This window comes from Lithobates pipiens, unplaced genomic scaffold, assembly GCF_037356315.1.
Source record: "Lithobates pipiens isolate NorthernLeopardFrog02 unplaced genomic scaffold, aLitPip1_a1.2 Scaffold_13, whole genome shotgun sequence".
Taxonomy (NCBI): Eukaryota; Metazoa; Chordata; class Amphibia; order Anura; family Ranidae; genus Lithobates; species Lithobates pipiens.
The window spans coordinates 450,584,900-450,603,000 of record NW_027507718.1 but is presented as its reverse complement, the minus strand read 5'-3'; the positions used below and the strand labels follow the sequence as shown (position 1 = coordinate 450,603,000).

Below are 18,101 nucleotides of genomic sequence, written 5' to 3'. Positions count from 1 at the left end.
GGAAGACCCCCGGAGCTGTGCAATAAAATATTTTTTCTCTGTGTTGTGTTTTTTATTGTACTTTAGTTCACAGGTGAATGGGTAGGGGTACATTGTACCCCATACTCATTCACATAGGGTGGGGGGCCGGTATCCGGGGGCCCCCTTCTTAAAGGGGGCTCCCGGATTCCGATAAGCCCCCCGCCCGCAGACCCCGACAACCAACGGCCAGGGTTGTCGGGAAGAGGCCCTTGTCCTCATCAACATGGGGACAAGGTGCTTTGGGGTGGGGGGGCCGCGCGGCCCCCCCTTCCCCAAGGCACCCCCCATGTTGAGGGCACGCGGCCTGGTACGGCTCAGGAGGTGGGGCGCGCTCGCTCGCCCCCCTTTCCTGGCCGGCCGGGTAGCGTGCTCGGACAAGGGTCTGGTGTGGACTTGGGGGGAACCCCCACGCCGATTTTTTTCGGCGTTGGGGTTCCCCTTTAAGCCCATTCCAGGCGGCGGAGCCCGCGACGTCTCCTTCGCGGGCCCCGCCTACCTGTACACGCGCTCGAAATGGGCGGATTTGCCTCCGCCTTACGTGGGCGAGTCCGTTCATTTCAAAAGTTGAGCGAACTGTTTGCCCAACCTTGTTCGTCAAACAGTCCGCTCGTGTGTGGGCAAGTCCGCTCATGCAAATTTTGAGCGGACTGTTTGATGAAACTGTTTGCCGAACAAGGTTGGGCGAACAGTCCGCCCGTGTGTACGCGGCCTTACAATGGTGTCAGACCATTAGTTAAGCAGAAGCGTGCCAAAGGTCTTTCTGTTATTGCTAAAAGTCACCTCACATGCCGTATGGTAGAGATTAATTTGGCTTATTACAAATGTAAGTGAAAGTGTGTGTGTGTGTGTGTGTGTGTGTTTTTGAGAAATCTGGTTTTATTTTAGAGATTTCTCAGCCCACATTGCTCTGTCAGACTGCTGATTGTCACAGTTTTGATTCTGAATGTCGGCAAACATTTCCTTGTTACCTTGATGGTTCTGATTTCTTATGTAGGTGTTCTACAGGAGAAAACCTTTTATTTCCTTTTACTGCTGCAGCATTTACATGTGTTTTTTTAGTCCTAATAAGTACCAATTTTAATGGAATGCTTTCTGAATCAACATTATTATTTTTATTTTATTTTTTAATATATACTTTAGTTTTCCTTTTAAACAAGTAAGCCTTTGTTTTATTTGCCCAAGCACCTAATGGATGCTCTGATTCTATTTTCAGTGGGGTGGAATACACAGAATCCTGTTTATTTTGTGACACGACATGAAGACACAATTGTTCAGTGCGGATTATGTTTCTGCCTGTTGGTTTATTGGCAGAAGCAGAAAGGTGCCTGCTGTTTGGAGTATAGAGAGGTTATAGAGCCCCTGGAAGTGGGAGGGAGTTCTTGAGAGGTCAGCACATTTCTGGACAGTGTGTAGCAAGAAACTGCTTATCCCATTGGAGCAGACACCGAGGCGTTGTCGGGATCATTGCTTAACTCCCTCACTTCCTCTAATATAAACCACAACATACATCTGTGTGTTAGATAATGAGCTTTGAATAACAAACATTAACTTTTTTTTTTTTTTTTTTTTTTTTTTTTTAGGTCGCTTGAACTACCCCCATCCAGGAACAGATAGTCTTCTCATGTTAAATGGTAAGTCATGGTTTTTCTTTCTTGAAATAAAATCGAATAAAAACAAAAGATGCTACATTCTATATGCTGTATTTTTGTGAGTTTGCTTATATAATGGTGGGAATGTGAATCACAACGTTTTGGATTATTAATTGTCAGAAGGGAGCATCATAATTAAAAACTGCTGCGCCAGTTAATTTTAAGGGTACGTCCATGCCAATTATCAGGATTTCTCTATGGAGTGATAGGTCTGGGCTTTAAATGTCTTCCCTTGTGGGTGACTTTGGGTATAATTAATGCAGAAATCCAACTAAACGGATTAAATGTATCTGAATTATTTTACTAGGCTGAGGACTAGTTCTGCTCAATCTTTTAGATTTCACATGTCCTGGCCAACATTTTTTATAGCCAAAAGATAATTTCATTCAGAGCCTACAGCTCTGCAGCACCCCATGTCAGAGATGGATTAAGGGAGAATGGGGCCCAAGGCAAAGTAGCGGCTTTGCCCCCCTCCATGCTTTCGCCTGACATTAAGAATTGCAATAGACACTGAAAAACTGCTTCATTTGCATTGTCTGTACTGACACGGCAAGCTGCATCAGGCAGCCATTACCTTCAATGGTCTCCTTCCATGTGAAGTGACAGGCAGGTGCACAACTTTAAACAATTGCTCTCTTGCCCTGCTTTACTGCAGAAGCTTGAAGGTGGTAGCCGGACATGTGCTGGGCGCCTGGGATGGAGACCCTGACCTTGTGGGTGGGTATATCTGAGCGCACTGTCAGGTAGCTTCTAAAATAAGTACTCGATTTTGAGGTCCTGCTCTTGACTTTCATTAAATAGCGCACAGCAAACACAAAATGGTTTGTAAATCTCCCAAAGCAAAGGGATTTCCCTCCCTGCTGTTCTGAGTACAGCTTGGTGTTCCTAAACATAGGACCCTGTGTTCGCTATATCTGGCCTCCCACAGTACACAGAGCGTGGAAATGCAACACTTTTTTTTTTTTTTTTAGTAAATCTAACCTGCTAAATACTAGAGCTGCACGATTAATCGTTAAAGACTCAAGATCATGATTCAACTCTGCTCTCAATCTTAAGGCATTTCCCTCATTCTATGTAACAAGGGCAGAGAATTCTCTGCTCGCTTCTGACAGCTGACAAAAAATACAAAATCCAGGCAGCCTGCCAAGTTTATCAACAATGGAGGTAGAGAAACAGAAACATTGCAACATGTAGTTCTCTTAAATCATGAACTTCGGTCTGTAAGTGAGGTCAGTTTAGCCACTTAAAGACTAACCTTGTTGCAGTTGCTTACAAGTTAAAATCATTATTTTTTTGATAGAAAATTACTTGGGACCCCCAAATATATATATATATATATATATATATATATATATATATATATATATATATATATATATATATATATATTATATACATTTTAGCAGGGACCCTAGGGAATAAAATGGTGGTTGCTGCAATATTTTGTCACACTGTATTTGCGCAGCTGTCTTTCAAACGCAATTTTGGGGAAAAAATACACGCCAATGAATTAAATAAAAAAAATAATAAACAGAGTAAAGTTAGCCCAATTTTTATTTTTTGTATAATGTGAGAAATTATGTTACGCCGTGAGAGTTGTGATCTTTATTCTAAGCAAGACAATTGTGATTCTCATTTTAGCCGGACTCGTAAGACTGGCTATATACCTTTTCTCATCAGCAGCATGTAGCAATCTTGTGACTTCTAACAGTGTCTGGTGAAAGCTTGTAGGAGGAGTTTTCATTTTCCTCTGACTGTCCTATGGGGCTGCATGACCCCTGACCCTCTGTCTGGACAGTGCTGATTGACCCTGTGCCGATCACCTGCACCCTCTCAAAACAATGTGCAGGTTTAACCCCTTAGGTTCACGGAGTATAACCAGCATGCTTTACTGCATATACAGACTGCTTTTACTGTGTTGGGTTTATTAACGCATTCATGTTTTTGGATTTCTCACTTTTATTTTACTTGGCAGGCTATAAACCTTCCCCACTGCGCTACGCTGCATCTGTGGATCCGTGTGAAAACTGCCTAATTATTTAAAAGTGCCCATACATGCCTATTCCAAACGATGAAGTTTAATACATAATCTGCCCATTGCTAAACTGTGGGGGTTTAAAAAATTGACCTGTTATCTTTCGGTTTCTCCTGGCATCACTAGCTATTAGGTTCCTGTCCAAGGAGGAGTGCTACCAAAAAATTGCACTTGTCCTAGGACAGGAGTCAGCGCTATAGAAGAAACATTCGGCTTATGTGGCTTCTGCTCCCTCTGCAGCCACTTGCTTCCTTCAGTGCCAGCTCCATCCACTCTGATATTATGGGATGGGGGGTCGGCAACCCATCATCTGGGCCTTCTTGACCCCCTATCCAAGAGCAGGAGGTCAATGAGCCACATTAGAGGGCTCAGCCCATGGGCCATCGGTTGAGCACCCCTGATCTACAGTGTATTGTCAATAAGTACACAATTACTAGTGGAGTTATTATTGTAATATTTGAAATCGGTTTTGGTGTGGCTTTTGCATTCTTGCTTTCTATACTCTAACATACACTGGTGTGAGTATGCTCCCAGTGGCTATCACTATCAAATTTGCCATCCCCACAAAAAAAACTGCTGAGATTACAGGACAAGCCATTAGGAGAAGCTGCCTTTTGCAATCAGTATGATAGACATGCTTCACTGCAGGAACAGTAAATTAGAAGCCATGTGCAGCCTACTAATCCCATGAATCGCAGCTTCACATATATTAGCAAACTAAAATTTCTCCAGGTTTCATCTACATATCAAAGACTCGATGTAGCCTGTAAGTGTCGTATGTGTTTACGTAGACCCAATCCCCGTTATTGCAAAATATTCATTTAGGCTTTAAGGGGTGTTTTGTTTTTACTCTCAATACATAACCAATAGCTAGCAGGGGGACTCGCAAGAAAACTAGAAATCCTCAGTTTGGGACACCCATTCCCCATCTCTTTGGTGGTAAAACTTTTTTGTTTTGCCACATGACTGTTCTACCAAGGCTAAGCTCACCTTGTTATGGGTTCCAACCATTGTTGGGGTGTAACCTGTTCCCACTGCTGCAGCTGCTCCCTGTTTCCCTCTCTCCCAGTGCTAGCAGTACAGGGAGAAGTTCCCTGTACCAGCTCTGCCCACGCGGCTGCGTCTTTAATTCAGACTTCTCACTGAACTGCAAGTACCGACATCCTTTGTGTCTGGCAGCTTGTAGTTTTCCAATGTACTACCACGGCACTGTTTAGAGAGTCTTTCTGTCAATTTGAAACTACCTGGCCATATGATGTACGGGGCAAACTTCTCTCACTGACCGATTGCAGGAGACCTGCATGGCATTAGTGATCTGCTGCTCGCTGGTGGAATGCTTTCTAGTTTCCAAAAGCTAAATGCACTTTTTTTTTCTTTTACCTGCAAAAAATTTTGTTGCGTTAACTTATCCTTTAAACCAAGGGTCTCAAGTTGGCCCTCCAGCTGTTGCGGAACTGCAAGTTCCATCATTTCTCTGACTGTGGGAGTCATGCTTGTAACTGTCAGCCTTGCAATGCCTCATGGGACTTGTAGTCATGTAACAGCTGGAGGGCCGGCAGTTTGAGACCCCCTGCTTTAAAGAGGAAGTAAACCCTGATGGGTTTACTTCCTCTTTCATTCCCTGCAAAGGCAAAGCATAATGGACTACTATGCATCGCATAGCCCATTATGTGTCACTTACCTGACACAGGAGCCAGCGATGCCACCGCTGTCCCCTGTAGTCCGGCGCATCCATATTTTCGGTGGGGTCTCGCAGCTCCGCCGCTGTCATTCGGTGGAGCCGCGATGACGTCACTCCCACGCATGCGCACGGGAGCCGACACGCGCGGCAGCTCCGTTATTGGAAATGCCACGCTCAGTGCGCCTGCGCGCAGCTATCTACGGCGCATGCGCCGTAGACAGCGGTGCCTGTCTTCGGGCAAATATCTCCTAAACCGTATAGGTTTAGGAGATATTTCTTGGACCTACAGATAAGCCTTAATCTAGGCTTACCTGTAGGTCAAAGTGGTTTGTAAGGGTTTACAACCACTTTAAACACAGTGATAGTTTGTGAAGTTTTGATCTGGCAAGTGACTACTCGAGCAGCAGCACATGGATTGTTCTGTTTAGTAAAGGGCTGTGAGACATAAGAAATTGCCTGTGCTAATACTTGGAAACCTGTTGCTTACATAGTGGCTTTTACTTTTTCTTTAGTTATTTAAAAATAAATCAATTTTCCAAGATTTCTTATCCACTTGTGTTTTGAGCCAATTTGTACCTTGCATCAATGTGAAATCGTTTCTTTGGGGCATGGCCAACTCTTATATTGATGTGGGAGGGCATTGCCAACTTTGCTTGCAGTGTGTTGACTGTTTAACTTTGTCTAATGCAAGGCATTCCCAGTTGGGTTTGGCTAGTAAATTCCACAAAATTGTAAGCTGGAATTTAAATATATCTTGAAATAATTGGTGGGCTAACAATTTCTTTAGCTAAACCCAGTTGACTGTCCATATTTGTGTGACTGTTGGCAAGATTTTATTGGTCACTTTTACGAAGTCAGTTCAACAAATTTTACCGTGTGGCCAGCCCAATCCCTCATCTTCAGTAAAATCTGGAAACTGTAAGGTGCATATAACGCCAGTCCTGAATCCTCGTAATGTTCCACTAGATGAAGTAAGGACACCGTATTTTTTGCTGTATGATTTATTGTGACCTCTGTAAGCTTTGCCTCAGCCCAAAGATTAATGGCTTTTTTTTCAAGCATGGCTCAGTTTTCCTCTCACCTCCCTCTGACCTTCAGAGATACTTCTAGGTGTATTTAACTAAGACAAACATTCCCCTGCCAGCAGAGCATTTTCCATTAAGACCAGTGAAGCGTAACCTCGACTTGCTGCAGTGCACCTTTGTGACAAGAAACAGTTTGGTCAGATATTAACGAGTGATGAGGGGGAACTCAAACACATCAACTGTAGTACAGCTATGGGTGACCTGCGGAGCTCAGGCCATTTTGCAGGCCCCAGTATACTATGACAGCTTTTATCTAACAAGGCAGATAGGAAACCGTAGCTCATGGATTGAAGGCCCAGAACCAGCCTTACTTGAAGCTGTAGGAGGCCCAGAACCAGCCTTACTTGAAGCTGTTGGAGCTGTATCACTCTCATGATTGAAATTGCCCTAAACGGGTGCTGCGAAGGCTGATGGAGATTTTAAGAGATCAGTGAATGGTTATCTCCACCTTTTTTTTAAAAAGGAAGAGTCCTGTAAAAGCATGAGATACGGTGTTTGAAGAACTTCAGTTTTCACCCTTTTACAGATCACAAAGGCCATTTCCAATAATGTTTTCTGCATCTTAAAATACCAGGGCCCCATGTCTTGCCAGTGGCCCCAGCAAAATTACCCAGCTGGGAACAAAACAATTTTACCAATAGAAGCCTGTAGGTGCTTTCCTACGAGATGGTTTCGAAGATGCATTGATATGGTAAAGGCACAGACACCGTGTGTTTTGCTTTACTATAGGCATATGGGTCTGTGAACTCTTGTAGTTGCACAAGTTTTCCCAGAGCTTAGTGAATGAGGTGAAGCTTCACTTTATAAAGAATACCCAATCGGGTGCGAAGAAAATATGGGGGTGCGTGGGGTTAGGAACAGCATTTCTGCTTGGATATGATTGGGTGATGGAAATCAGCAAAGCTTTACCACGTTCACTAAGTTCTGGGGAAAATAAGTGCAACTACACTTGAAAAGTTCAGTTTTTGCCTTTAGTAAATCTGCAATCTAAGTAAATCTGAAAATTGGCTATTTTTCAGATGAGCAGCTCCCTCCCTTCTTCCTTAAGAAACTGAGATTAATTGACTTCATGAAACATTGCAATTTAAAAAATTGTGACATCACCAAATGAGCCATTCCTTTTGTAAACCATGATTTTCTTCACACATGAACGTAGTTTGCATACACAACGAAGAGCAAAAGAGCTGTGCTCAGTTAATACCTCAGATGAGGGTATGTTAATAAATGCTGATGCAAAGAATCATTGATGCTTACAAGAGCACAACCACATACAACCACATGTATGGCAGGCTGTACGCATCATGTGTGACTCAGTGGGCGTGGGAAAGTGCAAGTAAACTATGCAAGCCATACAAAATGTCTGTGAAAGCCCCGTGTGCATGAACCCCAAGGTGAAGCAGTGTTTACTAACTGAACATTCACTCTGTTAGGTGAACATCCTTTTTTTTTTTTTTGTAAATTAATTCCAGTTTTTACAATTGCCTAATTAAAGTGCATCATCAAGACTAAAGTCTGTTGGAAAAGAGATCTGCCAATGTGCTAATTTTGTATTGGCTGGAGTGCGAGTTTGTCTTTAGCAGTTGGCTTTTACGTTTCGCACCAAATAGCAAAGCATTTTGTTAGTTGTAAATCGTGACCTTTGGTTCCAGGGGTTAATAAACCGAGGCCATGGATGGCTTGACCTTTAGCCCTCGGAGAATAATTACCCCTGCGCATAACTATTGATCTAATGAATGACTACTGAGCACACCAAGATGAATCGTTCTGCGTGATGTTCCCCTCTGCAACAATTTATTTGGTACTTAATTTACAACAGGACGACTCTTCCAATGATAGTGTCATATGGAGAGGACATAAAAAATGGTTTATGATGACATGGAGTATAATCAGGTGCCACGTGCCCTGAAAAATGTTTTGGTTTATCAGGGCTAGGAAAGTAATTGCAGCTAACGCAAGCCCTACATGTCTGTGCCTTTCCGGATTTACATTATTATGTATGGCCACATTTACCCGAGTCATGTTCACTGTGCTAAATCTGGGCATGAAAACTCACTATTCACTGGTAATTATTTCTCACCCATTGGGTAGATTGACAAAGCATCACCCAGAGTACTTCCCAGTAACATATAGAACTGCAATGGCACAATTTACAAAAATGTCTTGGTTGCCTTTTGGACATTATTCACAGCTGCAGTATGTCCTCTATAATATTGCATGGTTGGGCTATCAGGCCTCTGGACAAAATTTAAAGCTGAACACCAGGCAGATGCAAAATAGACAAATTAAGTCTTAATTTCAGGATAAGCAAATATTGCCTAAATATATTCGTCATGCGTATTCTTAAATCTCGGTGTGCTTTGTGGTGTTTTTCAAGATCTGTGCAGTAATCCAGTTGGAGTCTTTTGCCTCTTTGTGCAGGAGCTTCTGGTAATAAAGACCAGTCACGCCTTCCTCTACCCACTCCTGTCATTTTCTGCAGGCAGCCTGTTGTGGGTAGCACAATGATATAGCCAGTACCAGGTGTCAGGGATTCTGCCTTAAAGTTATATTAGTCTTGTTTGTTTTTTTTGTTTAAAAAATAAACATGTCATACTTACAATGGTTTGCACAGAGCAGACCAGATCCTCCTCCTCGGGTCCCTCCCCGACGCTCCTAGCCCCTCTCTCCTGTTGAGTGCCCCCACAGCAAGCATCTTACTATAGGGGTAGCCGAGCTGCTGCTGTGTCCATTCGAACACGGAGCCGCAGCTCAGCCCTGCCCTCCCTCTTTCGTCATTGACACACAGGCATTGAAAGTAGCGGGAGCCAATGGCACCTGCTGCTGTGTTTCAGCCAATCAGCAGGGAGTCCCAGACAACCAAGGCTCTTGTGCAACATCACTGGGCTGAGATGGGGCTCAGGTAATTATGAGAGGGGGTGGGCTGCTGCATACTGAAAGCTTAGGCATAGAATGCATGAATGAAGATGTAAAACCTTCTGCCTTTAAAACCACTTTAAAGTGGAATTTTTGGATATCGAAGATATCTATATTTGCCTATTTTCAGGCTGGCCTGGTCTAGTCACATGATCTGCTCCCCTGTGTCAGCAAGCAGCTGCTTCAAAGTAGAGGCGGAAGTGCCGACAATGGATGGCCCATAGTAAGCCAATGGGTGCTGTCACCACTCAGGCCTTCCAGCTGTTGGAGCGCTCTCCTTTCCCTGTAGCCAGTGCTGGCTGGCAAGGCAGATGACTGGACCAGAATGGTCTGACAATGGGTAAGTATATACATCTTAAAGAGGTTGTAAACCTCAGAAAAGAAAACCCTGCAGGATAAAAGCATAATTTAGTATGCATTGCATACTAGCTCATTATGAAATACTTAGAACGAAGCTGTTGCAGCAGTCCCCGCACACCACTGCCACGGCCGAAATGTTTCCTGAAACTTTTTCTGGGTTCGTGGGCTCCGGGGCTGTTGTTGGCCGGAGCTGTGATGTCACTCAGGAGCCGCCGTTCACGGCACGGGCTCGGAAGGTACGGCACCTGTAGGCCATTCCTTCAGTACACATGCACCAGTGATGTCACTGGCTGCATGCATTGTATATATACCCTGTTTCCCCTAAAATAAGACCTAGTGTGATTGTCGGTGATAGCTGCAATAAAAGCCCTACCCCCCAAATAAGCCCTAGTTAAAGTCCTTGTAGGTCTTCTTTTCAGGGTAGGGCTTATTTTTGAGGAAACCGAGTAGGGCTTATTTGGGTGGTAGGGCTTATATTGCAGCCAACACCGACAATCACGCTAGGTCTTATTTTAGGGGAAACAGGGTATCTCCTAAACTGTACAGGTTTAGGAGATCTCTTCTCTACCTGTAGGTAAACCTTATTATAGGCTTACCTACAGGTAAAACAAATCCTGACATCAGCTAGTCTAGAAAAAAAAAAATCTGTACCGACCTGCAGTGTTGAGCTAGCCCATTAAGCAGTAGCTGTGCTGTAGGCAATACTGCATTTCTGCTCTGCCTCTCCAGCGCTCACTAGAGTGCTGGGCTGTGGAGGGGGTGGGAGCCGCTGACTGCGATGAGAGGCTGAGCCAGCTACCTGTCGGGCATCTGGACGGGTCACAAGATTGTCGGGATCACTGCAGAGCCTGAGCTGGCTCTGATGTAAGCCAATAGTGGGCTGAAACTGGGACACAGGAGTGCAGAAACTCAGAAAAGCTTTGACCATACTTCAATTTTTGATCTTATTACATATTTTTGCATGCTTTTTTTTTTTATTATTATTATTTTTTTCTTCCCCATAGCTCAGCAGAAAGACACTTCAAAAGCCACCCCCCCCCCTTTTTTTTTCTTTTTATTCTTGCCGCATGCACTGGAAGATAAATTCATGTTCTCATTTTGCCACCTGCTTTAAGCTTTGGTAGGTTCTCCCTGTGAGCAATGATTGACGTAGACGCAATGTAGGTTTGTTTCTCTTCTTGAAAATCTCTTTTCAGATCCAGTGTGAAATCTCCAATTAGACTCCAGTTGTTTAACACACTCAGCGAGCTAACAGGCCTCTGGGGCCAAGGGGGATTATAAACCTTTCCTCACCCGCTCTCCGCGTATCAGCCTTGACATTTTTCACCTATCAGGGGATGTAGGCTTCCGTTGTGAATGCAAACGGTGTTCTATAATTGAGGGCACAATTGAGTCCAGGCAATTTTCATGCAAATATCTTTAATACAGTATTGCCTACAGCACAGCTACTGCTTAATGGGCTGGCTCAATACTGCAGGTCGGTACAGATTTCTTTTTTTTCTAGACTAGCTGATGTCAGGATTTGTTTTACTAGATACAAAGGAATGGCTCAGACTTAATGGACTTAAAGTTTTAAGGAGGAACTTTACTGCGTGCTATTTGTGTCAACTGACCTTTATACTTGCAGAATTATGTAAGCACAAGCAAAGGTGTGTGTGTGTGTGTGTGTGTGTGTTTTTTTTTTTTTTTTTTTTTAATTCGGTCTCATCCATGGTCTTAAATTGGCCATCTGGCTGGTTTCTGATGAACCACCCCATCCATCCATTGTCCTTTGAAAAATTTGAAGGACCTGGGAGTGAAATTGTTTGCCCAACACCTCCACCATCCAATCAGATGCAGGTATTTTGTCAGATTACAATAGCCACATGGGAGATTCATCCAGCCATCCTGTGTACCATGGATGGAGGCATCTGTTCAATTTTTTTACAGCTTTATGCACATGGAAGAATTAGGAGCTAAAGATGACCACTTATTTTTATCAGAACATCATAGTTGCTAATTGTGAGGGTAAAGATAGATGAGGCATGCCCCAACTGATCAGTAATCCAGTGTTGGATTTAAATATGGCTTCATTTGCATGTTAGAAGTTCTAATAGCCTTAAGCTGGTCACAGACTGTTCGAATCTTGGCTGGTTCAGCAGGGACTGCCTGAAATTTGAACAATGCGTGGGCAGGTTGAATGTACCCACGTTGATCAACTTGAGTAGAACTAGCATGTCTGATTTTACATGCGATTTATTGCGAGTGGCTTTTATGGTCACTCTGAGTAATCACTGTGTTCTCTTGGTGACAGCTCCCTGTATAGCCAACCCACCCAACCCCCCCCCCCCCCCCCCTCTCGCGGAGGACACCATGGTTCTACTGTAGGGATTTTCCCATCAACACCGTCGGTGGTTGCAGGAAAGCAAATCACTTTGTCTATGGTTGACTTGCCTCAAAAAAATGACAAGTGATTTTGAGACTAGAAACCTTTACAAATCTATGGGAGGAAGAAATGTAAACCATTCATTTCCAGTCCTCAAGCACACAGAAATATGGCCCACTAAAGACTTGTGAATCTGAATCTTTTTAATGTGTGAAACATCAAAGCTTCATAAGTGGTACTCTGATGCAGTTTAATTTCCTCATAATCTTTCCTAATCCCTCTGATTCTGCAGAACAGAAAAATATTGTGCAAGCTTTGAAGGCTGATGTGCTTTTATGAACACTTCTTTTCTGGCTAAAATGGGTGTCCCTAGAATGCTGCTAGATCCAAAAACATTTTTTGACAGTGTTAAAAGTATTTTCTGATTTCTAAAGAATGTTCACAGCTAAAGTGGTATTTTAATTGAAACTCTCATCATCTTTTCACACATCAAAGAGGCAGTGTCCTTCCTCATTCATTCAGCTGTGTAAATGTGAGCTTTAGCTGGCTAAGGTGGAGAGACAGGGTGCGCGATGCCAAGATCTCCACCTCAGCCAATCAGAGGAAGCCTTGTATTCATTCAAAAAATACAAGGCTTCCTGTTAATGGCCAAGTATCGGACCCCCTGACTTGACTTTGTTCCAGAAGTCCCTATACTGCTGCTGAAACAAAAAACATACTGTATGTAGCTGATGCTGCATACAGTTTATACAGTGCTGACGGAGAGATGGTTTGTATGGGCAAAGTGGCCCAAGCAAACTATTAAAAGTGATGGCAAAGCTGGAATTGGACTTTAAGCAGCCTAGATCCCCACACACTGGTACATTTTTTTTTTTTTTTTGTGAGAACAATCACTTTTTTTAAAATGTTTTGGCTTTTTAAACCTATTGCTTTGCAGCAACTTCAAGTGCACCTTAAAGCACATGTCCAATGACGTAGGCAGGTACGGGCGTTCTCGCCACCTGCCGCAATGGCACTGTGGCATCTACATGTTGGAGGGAGTTTAAGGGAATTGTCCCCTTATGGACTCCATCTGTCTTCTCGGGAAAGACAGCTGTCTGATTAGGTGCTGAAATTCTTTGCGATTTCAGGCAGCCATCTTGACGAGGAACCTTTTATAAATAGGGTGTCATTTGGGCACACCCGGAGTGAGTGGTAGGCCAGGGACAGGTACCTACTGCTTAGGGAAAGAGAACAGCACAGGGAAAGGTTCCTTACAAGTAGGGAAAGCCTAGGGAGCATGCCTTCAATTTTTGGTACTGTCTGATATATAATAGTACTCCTCCTTCAGCGGAAATGGTGTTGATCTGGTACAACTTATACTGATACCCCTCCAACAGGAGCTGTCCTCTGGTGGTACAAACTGAAAGATAACTTTGATATTTCAATTTCTGGAATGCCTCATGCTGATGCCCATTGGATAACTGACAATCTGTAGATATTAATGCAAGATAATTCAGTGCACTGTGGTCACAGACTCTGGGTACCTTGGCTGAGGCCCTGCCTTACAGATGCTTCAAGCACTGTATGTCATTTGCAGTCTGATCTTTGTAGTGCGATACAGGCTGTACTTGTTGGTGTGCTTAGTCTTGTAACCCCAGACAAGATTGCACATCATAGGGCAACAATTCATGTCTATAGGTAGGCCCTGCAAGGCAGAGATTTTACCCTATAACCGATAGTGGCAGGGGACAATATTGCATGAAGTTTTAGACTTTAAAGAAGGGCTGCACACCAATATTTATTACACTTAAAGGCTAAGTTCACTTTTTTTTTCTAAATTCCACCTCCCCTATGTACCAACATAGCATTAATGTGCTTATATTGCAAAACTAAAACCGCTTTCCATTAATTCTACATGTGCATACCTAACTCTCTTCGTAGCTGTTTAAACACACTGCTCCATTACTTCTGCCTTACTTCCTGGTCAGACTTTAGGTCATGACACAGGAAGGAGTTGAACTGCTGAGCTCATTAGCGCACACTCTACATTATATACCTTTTTATCTACCCCTTCCTGCGTCTGACCAAGAAGGCAGAACTAATCTAGCAGTGTGTTTAAATGGCTATGAAGAGAGTTGGGTAAGCAGGTGTAGAGTTAATGAAAGCTGTTTTATTTTTGTAAAATAAGTACACTAATGTTATATTGGTACATAGGGGAGCTGGAATTTAGAAGGAATAAAGTGAGCAAAAGTGAACTTGGACTTTAAATGTGAACTACCGTAGCTAATATTTTCAATACCTGGGTTTTGGATACACTTTACTACATAAATGTGAGAGCAGGCAAGGTCCTTCCTCTGAGTCATTCAGCTGTGGGTAAACCTGAGATCTTGCTATTTAGGTCTGTGCAGCTCAGCAATAACCAGTGGTAACATAAATTTGGTTGTTAACGTATATGCAGCATTTTATATTTGCCTGACAAGATTTTTAATTCTGAGCCAAATATATTTGAAAAAAAAAAAGGTACAGAACGTATTTTTGCCCATGTTGGAGGTAACAATCATGTGACCAGGCATCGGCCAAGTTTTTGTTTTGAATGTACAGAAAAGGCAATTTGGTAAGTATGCAAGGTGGAGAACACGCATGACTATAATAGGCATTGTTATAATTTGCTTTCCAGTTGGCTTATGAGCCCTACAGGAAATAGTATTTCAGATATACAAATTATTTCCAAAAATAAGTAGTGTTTGCCCGAAAATAAGACCTAGCATTATTTTCGAAGAGGCCTGCAATATAAGCCCTAGATTAAAATGCTTGTAAAATCCTATAAACCACTCTATTGTAGTATATAATGTACAGTGTGTTTTTCTGTAATATAGCTGTGCTAAATACCTTTGTTACAGCACTGCTCGGTGCTTGGCTGACCTCCCGTTGCTCTCCTCCCATTGCTCTCAGCCCCTCTTCTGCAGTGCTTGGAGCGGGAAAGAGCTCCAGCGGGTCACGGAAGTACTGAGCGGTGCTATAATGAAGGTATTTGGCACAATTATATTAAACAAACACACACGTACATTATATACTACTGTAATAAATTGGATTATAGGGTTTTACAAGCTTTTTAAATCGATTCACACTAGGGAGTCCTGACAGGCAGGGAGGGAGAGGGGGAGAGAAGACGGCACATTACATGGTAAAACCTACCCCCAAAATAAGCCCTACTGTGTCTTTTGTTGCCAAAATTATTATAAGACCCGGGCTTATTTTAGGGGAAACACGGTAGATGAATAGATGTGCTAATGGTACCAACTGTTCTATGAGCAGCATGTGACTGTAAGGGAGGTGTCCCCTGTTTGTAGGAACAAGCAATTTGCGTGTTTCTTCCCATGTGATCTACTCCCTGTTTTATAATCTGCAGGAACACTGCCTATTCTGTTGGCACCCGATAAATTATACAGTGGTGTGAAAAAGTGTTTGCCCCCTTCCTCATTTCCTGTTCCTTTGCATGTTTGTCACACTTAAGTGTTTCGGAACATCAAACCAATTTAAACAATAGTCAAGGACAACACAAGTAAACACAAAATGCAATTTGTAAATGAAGGTGTTTATTATTAAAGGTGAAAAAAAATCCAAACCATCATGGCCCTGTGTGAAAAAGTGATTGCCCCCCTTGTTAAAACATACTATAACTGTGGTTGTCCACACCTGAGTTCAATTTCTATAGCCACACCCAGGCCTGATTATTGCCACACCTGTTCACAATCAAGGCATCACTTAAATAGGAGCTGCTTGACACAGTAAGGTCCACCAGAAGATCCTTAAAAGCTACACATCATGCCGAGACCCAAAGAAATTCAGGAACAATTGAGAAAGAAAGTAATTGAGATCTATCAGTCTGGAAAGGGTTATAAAGCCATTTCCAAAGCTTTGGGAATCCAGCGAACCACAGTGAGAGCCATTATCCACAAATGGCGAAGACATGGAACAGTGGTGAACCTTCCCAGGAGTGGCCGGCCGCCCAAAATTACCCCAAGAGCGCAGCGACGACTCATCCAAGAGGTCACAAAAGACCCCACAACAACGTCCAAGGAACTGCAGGCCTCACTTGCCTCAGTTAAGGTCAGCGTTCATGCCTCCACCATCAGGAAAAGACTGGGCAAAAATGGCCTGCATGGCAGAGTTCCAAGGAGAAAACCACTGCTGAGCAAAAAGAACATCAAAGCTCGTCTCAATTTCTCCACAACACATTTTGATGATCCCCAAGACTTTTGGGACAACATTCTGTGGACCGATGAGACAAAAGTGGAACTCTTTGGAAGGTGTGTGTCCAAGTATATCTGGCGTAGAAGGAACACTGCATTTCATAAAAAGAACATTATACCAACAGTAAAATATGGTGGTGGTAGTGTGATGGTCTGGGGCTGTTTTGCTGCTTCAGGACCTGGAAGACTTGCCGTGATAAAAGGAACTATGAATTCTGCTGTCTACCAAGAGATCCTGAAGGAGAATGTCCGACCATCTGTTCGTGTACTCAAGCTGAAACGAACTTGGGTTCTGCAGCAGGACAATGATCCTAAACACACCAGCAAGTCCACCACCGAATGGCTGAAGAAAAACAAAATGAAGACTTTGGAGTGGCCTAGCCAAAGTCCTGACCTGAATCCTATTGAGATGTTGTGGTATGACCTTAAAAAGGCCGTTCATGCTCGAAAACCCTCTAATGTAACTGAATTAGGACAATTCTGCAAAGATGAGTGGGCCAAAATTCCTCCAGGACGCTGTAAAAGCCTCATTGCACGTTATCGCAAACGCTTGGTTGCAGTTGTTGCTGCTAAGGGTGGCCCAACCAGTTATTAGGTTTAGGGGGCAATCACTTTTTCACACAGGGCCATGATGGTTTGGATTTTTTTTCACCTTTAATAATAAACACCTTCATTTACAAATTGCATTTTGTGTTTACTTGTGTTGTCCTTGACTATTGTTTAAATTGGTTTGATGTTCCGAAACACTTAAGTGTGACAAACATGCAAAGGAACAGGAAATGAGGAAGGGGGCAAACACTTTTTCACACCACTGTACATGGTATCCTCTTCCAGATGAAGCAAATGAAAAAAAAAATCTGAATGTTCTAACAGCTGACAATGCACGTGATATCTTTTAACTTGGGGGGGGGGGGGGGGAGTTCAGCGCTCTAAAGCCTCCTCCTTTATGTCTAAAATACAAGGAGATGTTTTAGATCTCTAAGCTTGTCCTTATAATAGTTGGCCACTAAAAGGAAACCTGTGAATTTATTCCTGGCAAACACCATATATAACTTTTTTTTTTTTCTTGATAACGAACATGTAGAAGAGCCCAGACCAAAACTGAATCCCAGATTTCTTGGACTGGCCCCATATTTGAGAGTGTCGAGCTCCACAAAGCGTTCCAAAACACTCATACATAATTTTTCCAAAACAAACCTTTGTTTTATCAATTGGGCTATAATCCACCCCCTCTTTATTCACAAAGGCATTTCTTTGAAATATAATTTTTTTGCATTTTGCTGAATATTTGCTTATTTCTACAAAGGGACTTTTGTGGAATTGACAATAACTAAGTCATAATGTAATTTTTTTTTTTTTTTCCAGTCTTGTCAAGTCCTGGGACTTGACAAGACTGGGAACTGTCTTGTGACGTGTAGAATGCGATGTTTGGCACATGCTTTGTCACAATTTGGTTCCCTAAAAAAAAAAAAAAAAAAAAATTCCTAGCTACAATAAAATACATGTGAATATGTGCACTTGGATCAGAAATTGAGGGAAATTGTTGGGTATGAGTACTTTTAATTTGAGTCTGCCATAAAATCAGTCAGTACAAATGCAGTCATTGGTTCATTGTTTTTTAAATCTACCTGAAAGTAATTTTTGAATTGATTTTATTTTCACGTGCTTTTTTTTTTTTTTTTCATGGTGCTTTGTCATATGAATTTGTGGGATATCCTGCTGTGTTTTTAGGCAATGCAGTCAACACCCTTGCAGAT

General features: G+C 42.7%; 1 protein-coding gene across 8 annotated transcripts in view; it reads left to right on the top strand.

The window, feature by feature from the left end:
* Window positions 1-18,101, top strand: part of CPEB2 (cytoplasmic polyadenylation element binding protein 2) — a 130,863-nt gene that overhangs the window by 82,561 nt on the left and 30,201 nt on the right. For all 8 annotated transcript variants that reach the window (XM_077477765.1, XM_077477764.1, XM_077477771.1 and 5 more), the window contains one exon: window positions 1,602-1,652. In XM_077477765.1, coding sequence (XP_077333891.1) covers window positions 1,602-1,652 — 51 coding nt within the window. The remainder of the gene's footprint in view (window positions 1-1,601; window positions 1,653-18,101) is intronic.